This window comes from Leptosomus discolor, chromosome Z, assembly GCF_034619465.1.
Source record: "Leptosomus discolor isolate bLepDis1 chromosome Z, bLepDis1.hap2, whole genome shotgun sequence".
NCBI lineage: Eukaryota > Metazoa > Chordata > Aves > Leptosomiformes > Leptosomidae > Leptosomus > Leptosomus discolor.
This window is the reverse complement of record NC_141419.1, coordinates 56,320,523-56,343,029: the sequence shown is the minus strand read 5'-3', so window position 1 is coordinate 56,343,029 and position 22,507 is coordinate 56,320,523. Positions and strand designations below refer to the sequence as shown.

The following is a 22,507-nucleotide window of genomic DNA, read 5'->3' as shown; positions in this document are numbered from 1 at the left end:
CAGAAGGAATTAGTTAGTCATTTAGTCTGCTGTTAGTGGCTTTATTCCCCAGAGCTGTCATCAAATATCATGTAACAATTATTCTATTCTGGTAGATGTAAACACAGAAAATCTCATTTGATGGTATTTTGAAAGTGAACTTAAACTGCTTAGATTCACGTCCCACCCTTACACCCTTTCATACTATGATTTCCTACTGAGAACTAAATTATTTTTTTCAGAGAAAGCAATTTTAAAGCAGACAGCTTTTTCTTCTGATAATATTATGCAGTGAATAATATTTAGAATTCAGTTACTTGGCAAATAAACTTCCTGAAGTCCATGTACTTTTTAAAGTTATCTCTGTACCATGGAACTTCTGACAGATAATCAAGGATCTTTGTATTCTCTAAACATTCAATTATCCATCCTTGATCTAAAGAGGACCTATCAAAAACAGAGGGACAGATGTTATCAGTGTTCTGAGACACACTCAGTGCAAGATTCAAGGAGAAGCTCAAGAAAGTAATTCTGAGCACACTGGTTTGCTGCTGGAGCAAGCCAGATTTTTTTGGTCCTTTAAGTTGCTGATACAAGCTATTAGAGCCAATGCATAGTCTAGCAACCTCACACCGGTTAAAATCAACACCCTTGCTGTCAGGCAAGATTACTGGTCCTACTGGTACCTTTAAAAGGCAAAAACTTGCAAGAACCTCTGGAAGAATATCATGACAAGCAGAGTAGAATGCTGGTAGGATAGACTAAAATTACTGGAAATACAATCAGAGATGACTTAGGTGACAGGAGTAAGAATGGGGAATGAACTCACTAGGAGGTTTGGGGCAGGCTGAATACTGAAAAGTGAAGAGCAGTATTATAAGAGTTTGGCTGTATGAATTTGATTAAACAAAACCACTCAGAGAAACATCAAACTCAGAGAAACAGGGAAAAGGTTGGATTCAAGAACTTTCAGTCAATCATTTTTGGATAGTCAGCACTGAAACAGACAATGCAAAAATGTTAAAGTAATTGATAATCGTTGGTTAGGAGCTCATTAGTGACACAGAGAGGAGAAACTGAAGTTGTGGAAGTACATTTGATCTCTAAAGAAAAACATCCCGCACGTACAGATGGTAAGCAAACTCTATCCCTAGCAGACAGAATGAGGTCATCATGTGGCAGGACTTGGTGGTTTCTTTCCACAGAGTTAAGGAGAGTACTTTTGCTGTTTCTATGTCTCTGAATTAGCAGTCGTCCTCTGTTGGCTTCATCAGATTGGCCTTGCTGTCAGGCCTGCACAAGTGATCAATTCAAAGTAACTTGAACACAGTAACATTTCCTATCAGGTGGAGAACCATCTCTGTTCTGCAGACAAGAGCAGTCTGTCTTGGGGAATCCTTATGCCTCTGTTTTCTGTACACAAGATGGTAACATGATGAACAGAAAAATATCTGAGCTGGAAAGATACTGAATATGACAGGGTAGAGAACATGTCATTTATGTATAGAAATTTCATTGATTTCCTTTCCTAGAAATAAATCACTGCCATTTGTTTTGTTCTTTCAATGGGTTATGCTTTTCACAATTTTTAAAAGTCTTTTGGGAGCTAACCTGAATAGCAAAATGACTTGAAAATATGAAGCCATCCTGTAAAGAAGGAAACCCATAATAATGTTGACTGGCTTCAGGGACTTTGGTAATTTCGACATTGATGTCCATGTTCAAAACCATCAAATTTCTTTCTTCTCTTCAACAGCTTGAGTATAGTCAAGACACTGACTATCCTTGAGTCACAAGCATGCCCTGAATATGTTTACACACATAGGAGCTGATAAATTGCTCAACATGCCACTTTGCTGTGGGTCTCTCCTTGGCCTGTATCTCAGTACCTCCTCAAATAGGTGGAATGAATCCATTAATAGTTTCAGGAGTACAGGAACGACAATGAGTTGTAGCACTTTGGTCCTGTTGAATAATACATCATTATTTGCCTAATGACAAAGGCTAAGGGAGCTGTGTCTCTTTACCTTGGAGAAGAGGAGACTGAGGGGTGACCTCGTTCATGTTTATAAAGACATAAATGGCGCGTGCCAGGAGGATGGAGCCGGGCTCTTCTCGGTGATGTCCAATGATAAAAAAAGGGGCAACGGGTGCAAACTGGAGCGTAGGAGGTTCCACATTAACAGAAGAAAAACTTTTCCGCTGTGAGGGTGACAGAGCACTGGAACAGGCTGCCCAGAGAGGTTGTGGAGTCTCCTTCTCTGGAGACATTCAAAACGCGCCTCGATGCGTTCCTGTGTGATCTATTTAGGTGGTCCTGCTTGGCAGGGGGGTTGGACTAGATGATCTTTTGAGGTCCCTTCCAACCCCTAACATTCTGTGTTTCTGTGATTCTGTGATTCTGTGACATGTGCTCTGGCATTAGAAACAGCGAAGTGTATTGTCAGTTCTGTTACACTGCTCTTGGAGCTGTTCACACTCTTCCAATGCTTTTTTTTTTTTTTTTTTTTTTTTAAAAAACGTTGGTTTCTTCAAAAGATTGTGAGATATTTTGGAAAACTAATTGTTGGTTTTGAGAAGATGATGCAATTTTTATGAGTACAGTTAATCTTTTCCTAACTCAGGAAGCAGGGATGAATGTAAAAAGTGTATTTCCACTTTGCTTGAACCACTGTGGATTAGATTTTTAAGACATTCAGGCCAATTATTATTCTCAGACCCCCGTGGGGAAGAAGTAGCTCCTCTCTTAATAAGTATTCTTTCCTATTCCTATGCCATGTAGTGTTGCAATCCCTGATTTTCTAGCTTTCTAACCTTGTAATGCAAAAAATCCTGGAATATTCCTACCTCACTCATAAGGAAAGTGAGACAGAGTAACTGGTATGCCAAAGAGCACATACAGAATTTGGTATCACCAAGGGTTTCCTGAGCTAAAACTTAATCATCAAATCTTCCAACTTCTTTCTTAGTCCCAACAGCTACCTTTATTCTGCCACAGCTCTGAAATACACACTGCAGGTTTGCATCTTCAGTTTACGTGCAGGCCTATGGATGCAGAAGAATAACTGAGAGCAGGTGGCTTGTCTGACCATGGTTTGCTTTACTTTTGCACATGTAACAATCATACTGTTGCTTAAAATATAGCATGCTGAAGGCCATCTTCACAGCTTAGCCTGCTCGACTAACAAATAAACAGCCTTATTGCTCTCATAGTGAAAGGATAAGTCACTAGAGACCGCTGGACAATTTTCTGTCCAGGGAAGGTAAGTGATGAATGAACCTAGGGACTTTTCGCTGCAATTGAGACATCTAGTGAGACTGCAAGCAAGGGCAAGTAAAATCCCAGCATCCTATACAGTGCTTTGATCACGCCATCTCCTAGCTGGCTGAGGAACAGGATACAAAGGTGCAGTAAGCAACACATGACTGTGTCCAGAAAATTGCAAAAGTTACAGATTAAAGATTTTCCCAATAAAAGGGAGAAAAGCAATTGCAATTTTCCTTACTCATCAGCTATGCTGCGCCAAGAAACATCGCCCTTTGCTAGGCATTCATAGAATACTCCTCAAAGAGCAGAGTGCTTGGATGTGGACAGCAAACACCTCGCTGCCATGTGGGAAGCTGCCTCCTCTCTCTCTGCTGCTGGGGCTGCAGGCCCTGAGCTGGCAGCCCTAGGTGTGAGGCTGAGCTTCCCCACGTGCAGCAGCCCCAATACAGCTCTGCTGGCCCCACCAAGCCCATCTCTCCCCTCAGCTGCACGTCTGGATATGGAGACCTGGGTGTGACCATGCATTATTGTGTGCAGGTGTCCAGGAGGCTGTGGTGACCTGCCTGAACAAACAAACCAGGGAGACTGTGGACGAGACATTGTGTGTAACCAGCCGCCGTCCTCCACAGCTGCTGAAAGTCTGTAGCCTGGACCCTTGCCCCCCAAGGTAGGCTTCTCATTTATTATCACCAGGCATACATTTTTTTCCAAATTTAACAGCAATGTGAGCACTGATGAAATTGAGAAACTAATCTTCAAGCTCCCCATGCATCTGAGACGTTTGGGGCCAGGGATGCTTGGATCTGGCCATTACTGAAATGACTCCCGAAGTACAGGAGTTAAACATGCAAGCAAGAGCCTGAGATGGCTCCCCAAGTTACCATACCACCAACTCAGCTGTCTGGGGACAGTAGATCTGTGTCACTCCCTCTGGGACTCCTTTTAACCGATGTGAGGTGAACAGAGGAGGTGTAAGTGAGTAAAAATCTGCTGCTGTGTAAGGAAGTGGATTGGTGCAGCTGGGTCAGTGTTGTTATCACAAGTGAGGATACCCAAACCAGGGATCTTCAGTCTTGTCCAGACATCATTTAATGGATTTTCAGGAATCCGTGACAAAAGCAAAACAAATACACAAGTGTGGGTGATATCCAATACCTTTCTCAGAGCCATTTAAACGACACTAGCAGTACAAAAAAAAAATTATTTCAAATAAGTTGTGACCCTGGCCTCAATGGTTTTTCAGTCTGGAGGCATGCACTACCTCACACATGCTCTTTCTCACAATGCAGGGGCTTACAACCCCTTCATGCCTGTCATATTGACTGGGGAGTGCAAAGCAATGGTAAAACCAAAGGGCGAACTTGGGATCGCTTGCTTATACAGGTCCTGTATGCAGACAGTTTATGGATTGGCTTAACTTTAACCAGAGTTGTGTCAAATTTAAAGAGACTTCTCCAACCACTCCTCTCAAAAAAGATTTTGTGGAACCTGTTTTTCCCTGGCCTCAGGCAGCTTCCACAATCCTGACCCTAAAAATAGCAGATCTTTGTGTGCAGAGATTCACATCTGTACCCTCTATGAGAGAAAATAACTGTCATGAGGTTCCTGTGGTTTATTTAAACAGACCTGTGCCTGTCAAGTCTTCAGGATGTGCTGTATACCTATTGTCTTTATTCCCAGCTGTACACAGGTGCACTTGCTCTCTTCTGGTAGTATGGCAGATTTGAAATACATTGATTTATAACTTTGAGCTATTTAAAACACTCAGTGCTGTCCGGGTGGTAGATATTCCTTAAAGTGTACATTAATAGCTGTATGTATGCTTTATATGACAGCAGGCTATACAAAGGTATACTGTTATGAATATTAGTAGATTCTGGGTAGACACAGAAGGTTCACATTAAAAATCAAATACAGCATCAAACAAGGCCAGCATCCAAGAGTGATAAGGACAGAAATAACAATTGATCAGGATTTTGTGCCTGTGAGAAGCAGAGCCAGACAGGCTAATATATTTCACCAAAGCATTACAAGAATTGCTTATGAGGATATTGCAAACCTGACTTTGTTAAATGGTCTGCATTGCTGGCAATAACACGCAAATATTATATTAATGTTTGAAAAGAACTTTGTGGGCGGAAATCTCCTGTTACTGATAGTTAGCAGCATCACTGGAGAGCACGGTAGGAGATTGACCACCCATTGATTCTGACATGGAAAATAAATATACACTGGCTAAGAAAAAGTGAGGCATACTCATGTAGACCAGTATTAATGTGAGTTTTATTACAAAAGCAGTCCGAGAAATTGGGTGAATACTTTTTGAATAAGTCTGTGTGATAATCCATACCACTGTGGTAACCTTGCTACGAGAGCAGAGCTGATTTAAAGCAACCTTGGGCATGAGTTCACTCCATGGATTACAAGATGATTGTACTGCAGGTGAGAACCAGGCCGTGAAGCAGAAGCGAAAAGGGATTGAGGCAGTGGGGGGAGACTAAGAAGCTTTCAGGCACCCCTAGGGCTGCAATTGACAAAAGGGGAAATTACTCCCTTCCCTGTGTATACATATCCTCTCCCTCCAGCCCCCTCAGTCTAGAGGAAACTGCCTGTCTGCAGAGATTTAAGTGGCACAGGATGAGGAACAGCACATGTTCTGCAAAATAGCTCCTCTGATAGGAGCAAGGAGGCCTAAAATCCAAGGCTGCAGACAGCAGGCTGCATGGCTAATGGAAAGAAAGGGAAGAAGGAAAGTTGATGTGTCTCCCAGGCAGGCTGTGACAGGTAACTTCCTTATTTCCTGCAAGGTTCTGAAGTGCTACATCTACTAATGCCACTGTATTAACTAGAATACTATATTAAGTAAATTGATAGTATTTCGTGTATAAAGATTATTGCTTTATAATCATTAATTACAACAGTCTTAAAACTTCCAAAGAGAACACATGAAAAACAAAAAAGGCCTTAGGGTTTTGTCTTTGTTTTAATCATAAGATGCTTCATGATTCTAATTCAAGAAAACTTGACCCAGGAATCTGATGGAAATTTAGGCTAAAATCCTGTCTTTATGAATGCTGATGACTGACAAGTCCAAAACTTGTAATACACTGTGGATGTGAACTTAGATCCCTGTTACAGAAGTTCCCAAAATGCGATCTGTGATCCATTGATACTTCCCACAGCTTTCACTGACAGCTTGTAGAGCGAGCTGGCTGATCTCATAGTCTTGACTCTTCTTGCTGTTTTCCAGCTGCTAAAGTGCATTAATAGAAGCTAAAAATAAAAAACCACTTTCCTAAAATGTCCTTGATGTGTAAATGACTGTTGAAGCATGCAGTTGTGGTGGGTAGAGGAGGCAGCCTGCTGAAAAGGCAACTGAGACAGTGTCAAATGTCTCAGTAGACAAGGGAATGTTGTCCACAGCATGAAGAAAAAGCTCAGAAGTCTGGCCCAAGAGAACAAAAATTCCCTCCTGATATATTTAGAGAAATTATTCCAGTCATGTTTCTCGAACCAAAACAGTCCAGCATGCTTAGAATTTCGTGCGTATATCTAGAATTCAATACAGATTAAGCTGTTGTTTAGCTTTAAAGGGAGAACACTTAAAAACTAGAACTTTCTAGGTAAATGTTGCCTTCACTGCAGGCACTTTTGATTACATGTGGCATTCTCTGTGGCTTTTTAATGGAATAGTCACGTAAGCCTCTCCTGGTTAACAATTAGTTTAGCTGGTTTGATACAGATAAACAAAAGCACTGAACCGCAGAATCTAGTCAGCCTTTCTGGAGGGTCAGAAGGCATACACTTCAAGACAGATATTGTAGGAGTGGTCAGTGAAGAGAAATTTCATTCTGGTTTTGTTTCATCATTCTTTTTGGCACACTTAAGAAGAGTGCTAAAGGGATCTTCTTTTGCTGTTCTTTTTGCTCTTTATTGAGAATAAATGTGCATAGACGAGGAGACTTCATTACTCACTTAATGCTTCACCTTGAAATTAGTCTGTGGTATCATCATCCTCTTCAATTCCTAATTGCTCTGGTCTCTCCTGTAACAAAATACAGAATGAAGCTAGAATATACTGGCAATACTTCAGATTTATGAAAACACTGAAAGGTGATGCTTGTATAGTAGCTGAGAGAGCTTTATAATTGCCATTGAAATTCTGGCTTAATATCTTAGCATATTGTTCTTCTAAGTTGACTGAAGAGAGACAGAAAAACTAAACCACAGAAATCTGTCTTCAAATATTCATAGCTGTATGGAGTCAGCAAAATGTCATACTTAAAAGTCTTACAGAGGCAAGAAGAATAAGGAAGAGTTGCACACAAAAATTGGAAGATTTCATCAATATTCAAATCCCAACACAGCTGAGTTTCCTGTGGTTTCAGACTTTGTTGAGATTTTTTTTTTGCTTATTGCTTCAAGAACAATAGCAGAAAAAGAGCCCAGTCCCTTTTCTCCTGGAAAACAGTATAATAAAAATTCCCATTTTGTACTGAACTAAGGAATAGTGAAACACTGTAGAGCTGATTGTTCAGTTGGGAGCTAACAACTGATTTTCAGCACAGTAGGTACAGAGTAAAATTTCATATCATTAACTTGGTATGCCCTAGTTTGATATTTCTATTGAAAGGATATAACATATTTTGATGCACTGGGAGAACCAGCGTGCTTTCTCCAGGAAAGAGAGGAATGAAGATCATGACCACTTTAATTCAGTCATTCAGTTACCTGATTTCTGTCAACCAAACAGTATCACTTCCAGAATTTCATAGCAGAACTTGAGCAGAGCAGTCTTCCCAGAAGTAAATGCAGAATAGCTGTTCAATGTCCAGAAGTTTCTTCTCTAAGCTCAAAATCAAAAGGGCAGATCACTCAGTTTTGCTAATTGATATATTTGTATTCTAAATTACTCCAGAATCCATCAGAAAAAAACCCTGTTTCAATGTTGGTTTTACTGTTTTCAACCACAAAATGACTCACATCCAAAATGTGTCTTTTCCTCAGCCTCTACAACCCAAAATACAGAGGCAGTCATCATCTAATCAGATATAATTGCTGTTGTTTATAACAGCAACAGCATGAACACCTCATGGTGAGCCAGCAACCTCTACCAAAGGGGTGAAAGAGAATGTTGTAACTGTTCTTAGTTATAACTGCTCAATAGCTTGGTCAGTGTGTGTTGAAAAGATTTGGTAAACATGTATGGAGGAGTGGAGAGAGAAGCAAAGCAATGAAAGCCAGATGGCTGAAAATGGAAGAAATTCCAGGCAATTTCTACAGCTTTGTTCTTGCATATTTTCAAAACTGAACTTTATTCCTGTACAACAAAGAACAGCTGAATGCTATAAAAACAAACAAACAAACAAACAAACAGAAAAGCAACAAAAAAAAAACCCTAACCCCCCAAAAAAAACAGTGAAGAAAAAGCAGACGGTTCTAGGAATAGCACACAATTTCACCCCAACACTCTCTCTTTACTGCTTCAAGCCTCTGTTGTTAGCATGAAAAGATAGGAAATCATCTGAGCGGCCCTGATACCAAACTGAAGCATTAAGATAGCCTGAGTTAGGCTGCAATCTACCTCATTGAACAGTATCATCTTTTCCTTTTTTTTTCCTCTGCATCCGATTGTTTTGTGTTTGTGCAATAAATTACCTGTTCTTATTTTAATCTTTATTCAGTGAATCCAGTGTTGTCCATATGTTTTGCTCTATTTCATTTCTCAGATGATGTCAAACTATAATGGAGAAAAAAATCAACATGTTTTTCGATGCGTTTGGAGACATAAGGCATTAGGTTGCTGGTAGGTCAGACTAAGTGTAAAATGTGCTCCCCTAGACAATCTGAAATTAATTCAGTATGTGTGGAAGGGCCAGAGCTTTCTCTAATCCATTAAAGGTGACCTCTGTGTGTGGGAGGTTGTCAATGCATATGTGTTTTGCTTTGCTCAGGTGAAATATTAGAGCATCTCTGCCTAGTTTATGAAAAACGTTAAAGGATTTGCATGCCTTTATGTCTACAGATACTGCAGTATAGCCTTACTGGCAGGAGACACCAGTTCTTGTTTTGTTGCAGTCTTTTCTCAGAGGTGTAAATTATAATTAGCATTAATGAGGCAATGATTGTGTTACTGTCTCTGTGCCACAGAAAGATTTTTCAACCCCTCACAAAACTCTGACTTGTTTTTTAAAGTGGATTGTATTTAAGTTTTTTTTAGTTGAAGTGGACTGAGAATGTCTTTGACAACCTCTCAAGGTGTAGCCCACAGAGCCTCCTGGGATCACAGGCCACAGCTTGAGCCATTGATGGAGTAGGTTAGAGAATCAGACAACATTAGAAAAAGTATGCTGTTAGACAGGGTATATTCACCCTTCTCTGAAGCATTTAGGTCAAGAAACAGCTTAAACAGGAGTCATGGGCTCAGTGAGAGAATCACAATCCCACTTTTTGTCTAGGTTTTCTTTGCTAAAAATTAATGCAAAGATGTCTAAAAAGGCTGCTGTACTTACACAGCTCTGTTATGCTGTACCTGCATTACCTGCATGACTACCCTGCACTACTGTAATACCACCCTTGCCTTAAAATGTATTATTCCGTGGCCTAAAAACATTTACCTTCCTCTTTGCTTTTCTGTAGTACAATCTCCTCCTTTGTACCATCTCCGGCTGTTAAAAGATTGTCCCAAGATATGTCTGACAGCCTTTCCCGTTCTTGCTGGATGCGTTACCTGTGGTGGAGTGGTAACTGCATGCTTCTTGGTACCTCTTACTCAACAGGAGTTACAAGGAAGTCACCAAGGGCACCAGTAGGGAGTGGTCCTTTTCAGTGATATGTGTCACAACTGAATGCGAAACAGAGCAACTTGCAAGTTCCCACAGTCAGTGGAACAGCTCTGGGGTCTCTGTCACTGTCTGCCTCTAGCTCTTCTAGTTTAAAATTTCAGATCTCTTCCTCAGCCATTTTAGTTTTTTAAATAATATGATGAAGATCCCTTCATTAGATAGGATTTCATTTATAGACATTGTCCTCCGTATCAGCTTATATTCCATTCAGACTACTATGTTCATAAAATATTGGAGCACAATTGTAAATCATTTTTTAAATAACTTACACCATATTTCCTTCTTGCTTCAGAGAATGGTAGATCACACTTCTTATTCAAAGACTATATTCCTCTACACAAATCTCCAGGTCACAAGTTTCACCAAGTTACTACACCCTTATGTTGACACAATCTCACCATGCACTACAACAGGCTTTTTATAGCTTGGTTCGTAATGCGTATGAGCTTAAAGTCATAGTAGGAAATTTGTGAGTCCCTCCACAGAGGACAATTTATCTTCCTTTTTTCCTGGCACTGTTAATGTCCTGGTTTTAATCAGCTTAATACAGTTCACTTCTTTCCACCCTTCTCTTCTTTAATACCTGTGCTAACCAGAACTTAATATTCACTGCCACTTGATATTTTTCAGTGTTTTGAACAACTATGCTCTCACTTCAGCATTTCATGTGTTAACTGCTAATTCTCAGTTTTTTCTCTAGATCTATTCTCAATTTTCTTGAGTATTAATTTACTGCCTCAACAGCAGGCTTTCACTCCCAAAAGAAAGCTTTCCCAACAGTGATGATAAAAACCATGTCTTTGCTCCTGTGCCAAATATGAAGTTAAGTCAAATGTTTTGTAGCATAATGGCCAGGATTAACTTTTTCACTGCAGCATTAACCTGTAAAATAAGGTACAGAGTCTCATAAATGCTTGATTTTTCTATGCATCATCACTTTCTTTAAAAAAAGGTGAAATGAAGAGCACCATTATATCTTCTATTTACAGTGTTGCTGAAGTAACTTATTATAGCAGTAGTCTGAGGAATAGCCAATACTTTCAAACCAATAAATCTTTATGGATGAAAAGATAAGGTAAGTAAAAGGAGAATAAAAATATGGCCCTGACTGATGAAAATTTACTGTACGTTTCTCTACCATACTTATGCATAAGATTCACACATGAAATAAATGGAGGCATCTTCATTTACATTCAATTTGGAGTGAATTCAGTACCTGTAGAAGGAGCCAGACTGATTAACAAAAAGTGCTCTATCCATCAAGTCAGTCTGTCACATCTGTAGAAGCACAGCAAGCCCCCCTATTTCTGTCCATCAAAATTTCCATCTTCAGTTATGTGATCTCCATTTCTCTGGCCTCTCTGCTAACACTGTTAAGCATTGAAGGTCTCACTGGTGGAGTAGAGTTTGTGGTGTGAAGTTATCCATTAGAAATGTGACTAAGCTGACGTGTTCTACACTGGTAGTAGATCTTAGTCACTTGCAGCCTTGGGAAAGACTTGAATCACTCACAAAGAGCAATGCTGTAATGTAATGTAATTACCACCTGATGGATCCACAGATTTGTATTGCTATAACTATATTGCATGAAGGTTTAGGGTTTGCTTTTGGTTTGTTGTTTGGGATTTTTTTTAAATTATAACAGTTACACTATCATGTTCCTAATCTGAACAAAGGTGTTAGGTTACATCAGGCAAGTTCATTCCCTTTCCCATGAGGAAGCAAAGTGTACTGTCTAAAATCATTACTTTCTCCAAGATCTAAGAAGTCAGTTTCTCACTCAGGATAAGTTAGGGAAGAAGTGTATTAAGTTGTCGTTCTGTAGTCTGTAGATTCTGCATGCAAATCTATACTGATATAACCATTAGGATAGAGATATAAATTGTTTTTAGTACGAGTTTGCCTATATACATAATAACTTTTCTGACACCATCACTTTGAATATAATAACTTTTCCTTCCATACATTTTTTGAGTCAGAATCAGATCTTGGTTGATACTTCCATAAATCTGAATATTTTACTATGGTTCTTCGGTTATTTACAGGTGTAACATGAGTTTAGAGCCTCCGCACTCTGGGTGAGGAGCTCCTGAATGCCTGGATCTCTGCATGTCAATGTCAGGAAAAACATCTTTTATTGCAGAAGAGTGAAAGAGTTACTAAATAGATTATCAGTTACAGTTTCAGGATCTCAAAGGGGAAATAAAAAAGGAAATATTGAATCTGGATGTGCGTTTGGAACAAAATTCTTGCACTGCCTTACTAACAATATGTTGCAAGAAGGGCTTTGAAGGGAACTCAAGCAGACATTGGGAGTTTCCCCGAGTTCAGTCATGATACCAAATATATATATATATATATATATATATATATATGTAAGTTCAATTCTTTCCACCTCCCTCTACTAAAAAAACTAGAGAAAAGCCTTCTATGCCTGATTTTGAGAGACAGCATATTTGTACCTTCTACACTGGCAAAATAGTTCAGGAGCAGTTCATCCTAATAAAAATATTATCCCTGTAATGCTGCCAGCCAGGTCAGCAAGAAGCTCATGTTACCTGCTGCTCATAAAATTTGGTCTTGCTAGAAAATTACTTAAGCACTCACTGTTATCTGAACACTGTTTCATTCATGAATCCATTTTCTTTGTCCATTCAATCCAGTGACATCTCCTTCACTTCTTTCCTGTGCAGATCATTTCAGCAAATGCATCCTTAGATTTTAGGAGAGTCTTGTTACTCTGTGGGGCAAAATGCCACGTTCATGAATATTGATCTTACAGGTTGTGAAGTCAGGCTTTTCATGTATTCTTTCTGTGCTGTCTGCATGTATTTTCAGTTCCCTCATTTTTAAAATGCTTCATTTTAGGTAGTACTTCAGATTACAAATAATCAGTTTATTGCACATCTTTCTCACCTACTGAGCTTTTCCTTTGTCTTCTGGTGTCTGTAAGTTTGTTGATTTCTCCTTCAGGAACAGCTATTTTTTTACATTTTCCATATGGCATAAGGCTAGGCCTAAGAAAAGGTGTTGACTTATGAGATAGTCCAGCATGGGGAGTACCAGTGTGAAAAGAAGCAGGGAGTCTTCAACACAAAGCAGCTCTGTCATGGGCAGCAGGATGTAAAACTGCCCCTCTCCTTCTTTACAGAAGAACTATATAAAAGCACTTCATAGACTGATGTGCAACATTTATTTAATAAATCAGTGGTTCTTGTGTTTTTGCATTACTTTGATGTAGGTTTAGGGCAAGAGCTATTTTCCCACTCTGCTGTAGTTCCCAAACTGTGAGTTCCTCCTTGCTCTGCTCATTCAGTAATCTCAAGTCTCCTTGTATTACTCCTTAACCAGCTTTCCACCTTTACAGTATTTTTCTGTGTCCCTCAACGGTTTCCTATCTTCATTTTTGAGAGGGGCTACTAAGGACCTATTTTCATTGTATCTCACATAAAATATTGAACAACCACCTTGTAAGAAGTTGTTGCTTTAAACATGAGTCCAAATCAAAACTTGAGACAAAACCTAGTATTTGTTTTTCTATCAAGCCTAATCTGATCTGTGTAGCTGTATCACAGGCAGCCATTGCTATCATTTATCTCAATGCTGCAGTTGTCATACAGAGTAAAAGTCTCTTGTAAGGTACTAGTAGCCAATATATCTGCTAATCTCTCAAACCAACTCTCTGTCAAACCAGTTCGCTTACCTGAAGTTATCTTTTAATTTTCCTCTGTGGTTCATGCATTCCACAGCAGTAGTCCCCTGAAAGACCTACTAGACAGCCTGCCACTGTTCAAAGTGTTGGCAGAAAAGCAGAAACCCACTTTTCTGACCTGCTGTAATGGTTGATGTTCTCTGCCTTCAACTTAAGGGACAGCAAGACATTTTACTGTAAGGAACCTTATATATATTGCTTGAAGCATGTCAGAAGGTTACTGCAGCAACCAAAATTGCCGTTTGTAGAGTAGTTTCATACTCAGTTTACTCTCTGTTCTTCTCTGACCTTTGAGTTCCTCCTTTATTTTCCTCTATTTGGCTCTGTTATATAAATGTTGGCTCCTTGCCACATTCAGCTACAATGAGCTTCAATATTAATTGATACCAATAGTTCTACAGAGTGAATGCAGGACACTACTGTCAACTCCCAGAGCACTCTCATTGAGCCTTTGATCTATTTACATGTGTTGGCTGCATAGGCATCTCTTTAATGGATTCCCTTCACTTGTGAGGAAGATGCTTTTTTGAAGAAAAGCACCTCGCTTTCCCTTGTGCAGAGCAATCCTCTGAAACCTTCACTGCCCTGTTCGGTTCCTTTTGTCACCTTGGTGATACTGAACAACAGATTTTGTCAGGCTGGCACTGGACAACAACTACGCGCTAATTATTTTCTGTGCTGCTACTCCTAATTTAAAAGTACTTTGCGTTTTCATTTTGGTTTTTAATCAAGTACAACTTCTTCAAAGCTTAGTTAAATCTTGGTTTTCCTCTGAGCTGAATGTATATTGTACATATACATGTAATGTTCTCTGTAATACGAACTGAACCACAGCAGTAAGGAGAACACTTCCTAGAGACTCAGATCCATGTTTAAACACCTAGGTAGAGGTCTTAGTGTTCACATTTTTTTTCAAAGGGACATTCTGATTTTACTGTGAGTGATTTGACAGCTGAATGAAAAATTAGTTGTAGTTAAATTCTTACCTTTTGTGACCCTTTCTTTGAGACTAGTTTGATTATAAAGCCAGGAATGGACCTGGGAGTCCTCATCTCAATCTTGTAGCTTCACTGCAGGACAGTGTGTTACTCAAACAGGGTTGACAGTAACTCAGTCCGCTGTCAAAGCTTAAAATCACATTCTGGATAGTATTTAAGACCTGACACTGAGAATACTGACTCAACCCAAGATAAATCTGCTAAAGGAGCCTCAAGAAATCCTTTCACACCTATGAAACAGGGAGATTTGCCACAAACACAGATCTAGATCAATAACAGAAAAGGAAGGGAAATGTGTGGGCTCCAAGGAGAGTTCTCAGTCTGCAGGGTCCAATGGAGGACGCACAGGTTGACGGAGTACAAGAGGAAGCCAGTATTGACATAGTATGTGATTTACCCAGTGTCTTGCATGTGCATATACACAGCTGTCACCCAGCCCTTGTGCACTGAGGAACATCTCTATGCAGGCAGGTGTCAGCTGTTAAGTAAGACGCTTTCAGGCAAACTTCTCTCCACACTGATGAATGTTTATTTTAGAAATAAGAGGAGTTCTTTTGTATCGCTTTCATATGGTTTAACCACATAAAAATGACAATAATTTCATGTTTTTAGAACTAGTTTGGGAGGTCTTTGTGTAGAAGGGTGTTTACTTTTCCTGTGCAGTGTTCAGTTTTCTTGGCACTGCTTGAAGGGATTCTGTCAGGACTAAATCATGTATCTCTAGAAAATATTCTTTACTTATAACACCTAACAGCTTAGAATGTTTTGGTTTTTACCATATATACTGTGCATATGGGGACTGATCCAAAGCTGTTGGCTCCATAGCGCTTTGGCTCAAGACTATACATTTTTCAAGTTCTACCTACATCATTTACTTTTTCCAGACTAACTATGGGGGTGTGAGAGTGCTTTGTTCTGAAGGCTTAGGGATCTACTGGGGGAACAAGTCTAATTCTAGCAGCTTCTTCTGCCATGAGTATCTGCTTACTAGCTGGTGCCACTTTCTGGTCTGCCTAGCTAGCGGAATTATTATGTGGGCTCCAGTCCTTGTATCACCAAGAGGAACATTTCAAAACTGAGACAACAGTGCATAGTTCTCCCTGTTGTTACTCAGGCTACTGCCTAGAGGATCCTGTCAAGCTAGGAGTCCTGTTGTGCCAGGTAATAGATAACAACAGTGTAAGGAGATCATCCCTGTTGTAGGGCAACAACCTAAGCAGGCAACATTGACGAAGCTCAAGAGAAAAAAGTATTGTTACGATTTTGCAAATGTGACGCTGAGACACATGTGGGAGAAGAGTGTCATCCAGCTCAGCACTTGAGTCTTCCCATTGGACTCAAAGGGCGTATTTGCACACTCACAGGCTAGTCCATGTTTCAGCAGTTCTGGTCTCAGTCACCTCTGGAGTTCAGCGAAAAAACAAGAACAAGGTCCCGCTCGCTTGATCCTTCTGTTCTTCACCTGAACTGCTTGGGCACGATGTAACACTGATACGTTTTGTTCTGTCATGAGAAAGAAGGGAAGTTCATTTCTAATTAAAATTAAATGTATAGAGCTATTTAGAACTTCATGCTCATGTGTTATGTTATGTTTTTCTTTTCCTTTTAACATCTCGAAATTGATCACAAATATCCAGGCTATATTCTAGTTAAATATATGGGCCCTCACAAAACTTGAAACTCATTAAAGTATACCATGATAAAGTTTAATTTAGGGTTTGCAGGTAAGATTTTTGTCAACTATGTCAAGATAATTTCCTTATTAGAAATAGCATGGTTAACATTTATGAGAGCATCTCTACTGTTTTTAGACTTATACTAATGATATAGAATAATTGTGCTGTGGTACAAATCAAGATTTTCAGATTATTGCGCCTTATTTGGCAATTGGAGCTTTACAACTCTTCTCTTTCTTTTGTTCAAGGGAGCTGCAAATACTCACATTGTAAAACATACTGACCATGATTAATTGTGGAAACTGCTTATTTACCTGAAGATAAGCACTGTTTAGTCATTCCTGATTTATTTAATGAGAATATTCCAGAAAATTACAGTTTCTCATTGTCTCTTTAGAAATTAGAATTTTAATTCCTAAAATTAATAGTATATTACAGATTAGATTTCTGTTAGATTTCCTAACTTGTGTTTTTCTGTTCATAAAATCTGATTGTTACTAATTCACTTTGCTAGTGTATTGTTCATGGAAGTGCAAGAAATTTAGTTCTCTGGTTTATCAGGTTTTTCATGAATTTATGTCCAGTTTTTAGACAACACCTTCAACACTGTGTATAAGAAAATCTAAAGGAAAATCATTGTCTTAAGCAGCCAGATCAGGTTCACTACTTAGTTTGCCTGTCTTCATGTGCATTGTGTGTCTCTGTATTCTTCCCAACTCTAAAATAACTACTAAGGCATCACAACAGTCTGCTGGAAGCAGGATATTGTTGATTCGGAAAGTGAAAAGTCTCTGTGAACAGTGTTGTATTTTGAGTTGGTGGTAATACTTGAAATGAGCTGTGTTTTGGGGCTATCCTCTGCTCCCTGTACATTTCCTTTAGCTTGTTCCTATAACTACCCGTATTCACCTTTTCTAGTATAGAATTTTTTTCCTACTTGAATTTTAATTCTGGTATTGTCAGGTACATGCAGGACATGACGGCATTATTCTTTTTTGTATGCCATATGCATTGGAAGAATCAGCTCAGTATGGCCAAAACACCCAAAAGAAAAAAGAGACAGAGGAATGCACAGATGAGGACCATATGAAATGAGACAGGCATTATTTCATTTAGCATTGTGTAACACACTACAGTAAGGGTAAAACTGTGTTACTGCAGAAAAACAGTATTTGAAAAAAAAAAAAAAAAAAAAAAAGGATTAATATCTCCAGCAGTTCAAGTAGTTTAAAAACTAAATGGTAAATTTAGTAAGGTAATATTAGTTCAAAGTGTCGTAAGCACCTTTAGCTGTTAAAAAATAATTCTACAGCCCTGTGATTCTATTCTATAAGATTATTACTGATTTTCTCTGTGATTTTTAGGACTTCAAAATTCTGCCAATCATACATATCATTTATGATTTTGGTTACTTGCACATCCCTATCCACTTTGCATGTCTCTCCTCTGCTCTACATTCTTTATTTTGTATCTATGAAAGCCCATAAAAGTCACTGGGGACTATGAAAGTACAAGGGTAAGAGAGAATTTGACCTCATATTTCCTGAGCATCTCTAAGAAATCTCCTGTTTAGAGCAGCTGGAAAAAATTGTGAACAAAACGATATTATGGGTAATACAACAGATGCAACCTGCAATAGAAATTTCAAACACTGGAAAAAAATCCTTTCTCTTTACTGAAACACAGCATTTCTTTCTGGAAGAAGAAACAGACACCCCATTCTGCAGAAGCCAAGATGTCCAAAGAGTTTATGTGGCCTGCTAGCCACTGAGATGTGAAATGCCAACAGAAACATTGTGCACTTCTACCAATAACAAACAATGAGTTGCTGAAGGCAATAGCTATTACCATCACTTAAATAAAAGAAAATCTGGCAACTAACCATGTATCAAAATAGATTCTGAAATAAGAAAATGCTTTCTTTTCAGCACCTACTCAAATAACTTATTCTAGATTGTGCCAAAACTGAAGGGTAGCTGATATCCACAATTCTGACTGACAATTTTATAGGAAAATCTGGGAAGACCTCTTCCCCAAGATCATTCGTATGGAGAACGTACTCCAGATGAGCTTAACTGGCTGCCAGGTATCACTCCAATTCCACTGCTTAAATAGCTCTTGGTACACGTGTCAGGCTTTAGTGGCCTTCACTGTGTTACAACCTGGAAAGTGATCATGGCAACTTCTAACTCAGTATGCAAGATGTGTTCATTGTTAAAGGGTTAAACAAATTTTTGTCATTGCTGGTAGCAGAACCAAGGCTGTTGTCCAAGAGTGAACTGTAGAGTCGTTTAGTGCTTACAGTGACAGTCAGGACATATCCTGTCCTGTTATAAAACGAGAGAATGTCATCAACAAATGGAGCACAGAAAAGGAGCAATGTGACTTTTTGGTCTGTCAGCATTATCATCTAGGGAGTAAAAAAATATGAGAGGAACGGAACAAATGCTCAAAAGAACTTTGTAAAATAAATAGAGAAGTTGGAATTGTTCTGTGACTGTAGGATGCCTTGAATGATTATTTCTATAATGTGTTTACTAACATGATGCATTTTAAATGTGCTGAGCAGTTACCATGGGCTGCTGATCTCAGACTGTCAGACCGTCTTTCCTCTGCTTCTTTCAAAAATTCTGCTTCGTGCTGCTGACATGTTTCATTACTTTCCTTCATTGTGTGCCTCCATCCTGCTTGGAGCCTGAGGGCATCTTTCTTCATAATCAGTCTCTTTAGTTTCTGCCTGACTTCGCTTTCTTCAAGGGCAAGTTCTCCAAGACTTCCTTGTCCTAAATGTTTAATTTACACCCCCAGCAATCAGTTTCAACAACCTCATGCAGGAAAGGAAGCTATTCTTCAGCATCAGAAAAAGTGTTAATATCTGGCTCTCGTACTTTCATTATGGATGTAAGAGTATGTCCACGTCAGTATAGTGTTTTGCTTGAAGTGGATAGGGAGTTTGTTTTCTTATATTATCATTCTGAATATAGGACTTTTTTGTGTAGACATTTCTGCATATCTCTGAAGTGCCTTCTAGTAGAGTAGAAGAGTGGAAGACAATATTTTAAGTTATTTTCTGCATATGGCTGACAAAATTAGTTGTATTCAGCACAGCTCAGACAGCATAAATCTGGTTTTAATGTGATGAACACTGAAATTCAGTCACCAACAATCATGTTGGTGTAGGATTTACATAGCTGAGAAGGACTGGCTCAGTGACAGGTGTTCACCCAAGGAGTTGAAGAGGATCTCCCTGCTGTTCCGTTGCATCTCTCAAGGCCTTAGTACTCCCTACCTTCACAACAAAGAAAAGTTGGTCAGGAACACTACAACTAGACCTTCTGGAAGAAATTCCTGCTCAGCATTTCACTGATACATTCCTTTGATGGACTTTGTTAATATCTAAATTTTTTTTGTTAAAGACAGAAGAAAAAAAAACCCAGTTAATTAAATCCATTCAGCCTTGAAATGCATTGTCCAGGCTCCTGCACACCAAAAACTTTTAATTAAGGACATAAAACTATTCCTATGATGTTGCAGGAGTCCCAAAGACTTGAAGTACAAGAGCTTTTGACAAGAACTGAAAATGCAGAGCAACAGTAAATATTCTTCTTAGCCTCATCCTGCAGCTACAGGAAGTGTGACAGTGATCAGAGAAGAGAATTCCATTTCATTTACTGCTTCTTCACTCCATCTGTCATTATTAAAAGAGAAAAATTAAGATGACTTTATTCTATGCTTAAGATTTTCTCTCCTAACCCATTCACAGGTGGGAGATTGGGAAATGGAGCACCTGCAGTCTTACCTGTGGGGTTGGATTGCAGACACGAGATGTCTTCTGTTCTCATCTACTATCAAGAGAGACTAACAAGACTGTGATTTTGGCAGATGAATTGTGCTATAAACCTAAGCCATCCCCTGTGCAAGCCTGTAATCGCTTTGACTGTCCACCCTCCTGGTATCCTACTGAATGGCAAGAGGTAAGAAAGTACGTGTAATCTCATTTTACAACTGGAGTTAAAAGTAGTCATTACGTGCTTTCTCAATGCATCATTTTGCTCCAGCCCATCAAGAGGATTCAATAATCATTCTGATGAGCCATTAAAAACTGAAGAAGTATGCCTTTTTGCTCTTCTAAAAAATGCATTTATGTTTTCAGAGGTAAATAATGACTGTAGCATTATTTATTATAATGCAAAGTTACTGGAAACATTTAATAGCTGGCTTTAGATTCCAGACAAAAATATCTGCAATATCATAGTCAGTTGCAGTAAGTGGATTTGGATTAGCAATGTCCAGGTTTCTAGACATACAAAAGATCAAGGAGGAGAGAATTTTTAAAGTGTGTTGGGTATTCCGTATATTCTCAAATAATAGTTTAGTTTAGGACAAGACCCACTCCTCATCCTTCAGAGTCGCAAGCGAGTGCTAGAAACTTCACTTTGGGAGATGGATGCCCTATTACACTAACACTGAAAAATGCTATCTACACAATAGATCTGTAGAAGGCTTTCCATCTTTGGAAAGCAACATGAAATTAGTATATTTGCTGCCATCTGGTTGCAAATGAAAACACTTCTGCAATTCAAAAGACTTAAAGATGCTTCTGTTGGATATAATACTGCACAGGAAGAAAGGATCCTGCCCTGTTGTCAAGAGTAAAGGAAAAATTTGCTGTGTGGTGCAGGTGCAAGCAAAAAACCTGTTTAAATCTTCACTTCTGCTGCGTACAAGTGTTCGTTGCATCCTATGAGAAAACTATGAACACTTGGCATGGTGCTTACATATGTCTACCCAGTCTCCATCTATAAAATCCGCACTTTACATAATAGCCAGGAAGATGTTAATGTACTCAGCTGAGGAAGCTGATAAGTCTGTGAAGCTGTACTTCACGGGAGAGATCTGGGTTTGGGCAGCCATCCCAGTAACAAAAATTTATGCCAGCCTGATGTTCTGTCAAAGCTAGATAACTAGCCTATGACATTAGTTCTATGTTTAAAACAGTTTGGTGATATTTTATGCTTTAATTTGCCTACATTCACATACACGTATTTGCTTAGCTGCACTTTTGAATATTTCTAGACTATGGTCATGCATAAATGCTATATTTGTACATAGCAAATAGTGTTTTACTAGTACGTACCATAATAAAGTCAAGCGTATCAACATTAGAATATGCTAGAAGGAGTGCTTACGCATATTAAAATCTTATAATTTGCCACAGTCCTCACAGAAAACAATTTTCTGTAAGTTTATTTGAACAGTCAGAAGAGACATACATTATAGCATGCTGAAAAATTGACTTTCTGTGAGTCTAGGCCACCCTAGAATGGTACTGAAATAGTTTCCGCTAAAATAATTTCCAAACAGAATTTTTTCAAGATTTGAACATCTTCCTCAACAGTGTGAACACTCGTATTCCTGCCTGTCTAAAGTAATGCTTTAGCCATTTTTATATCTGCTCAGGAGCTCTCAAATACGCTGTCTTTTTAAAATCTGTAGCAGATCTTAAGGAGAAGGGAGCTCAATTAACAAGAGTATTAATGAGGAATTAAATCAACCTGCTCAGTTCACACCTTTTGTGTTAGCTGCTGCCTTCTCTGGGCTGGGTGGAGAGAGAGAACCTGTGTTACAATTCATTGCTGCAGCTTATCAATGGTCATGTTTTAGCTCTTCTGTGCTTACTTCCACAGGCTTTGCAGTCTGGCCAGCTGTGAACATAGTTCCTCACTACATGGGCACTGACTATTTTCTGTGCTTACCTTTCATGAGGATAAAACAGAGCAAAAAATGTACTTCTCTACCTACTGTCTTATGCCTCTGTTTAGACGAGTACAGTGCAAGAAAATAAGGCCTAATCAATCAAAATTAATTACCATTCTCTCATAAGTTAGAGACATATGTCTTCCTTCTTTGCACCACTAACCTCTCCACAGTTACAAGCCATGCCTCACAGTTCAGTCTCATGCAGTTTTCCCACGGCTGACCTCCATGTGAAAACCTGTACCATCAGGCCACTATGTTGTACTTAGGAA

The 22,507-nt window shown here is 39.0% G+C and overlaps 1 protein-coding gene across 1 annotated transcript in view; it reads left to right on the top strand.

The window, feature by feature from the left end:
* ADAMTSL1 (ADAMTS like 1) overlaps positions 1-22,507 on the top strand; it is a 459,478-nt gene that overhangs the window by 380,696 nt on the left and 56,275 nt on the right. Inside the window, exons 16-17 of the mRNA XM_086479436.1 lie at positions 3,785-3,914; positions 20,242-20,452. Of these exons, the coding sequence (XP_086335562.1) occupies positions 3,785-3,914; positions 20,242-20,452 (341 nt within the window). The remainder of the gene's footprint in view (positions 1-3,784; positions 3,915-20,241; positions 20,453-22,507) is intronic.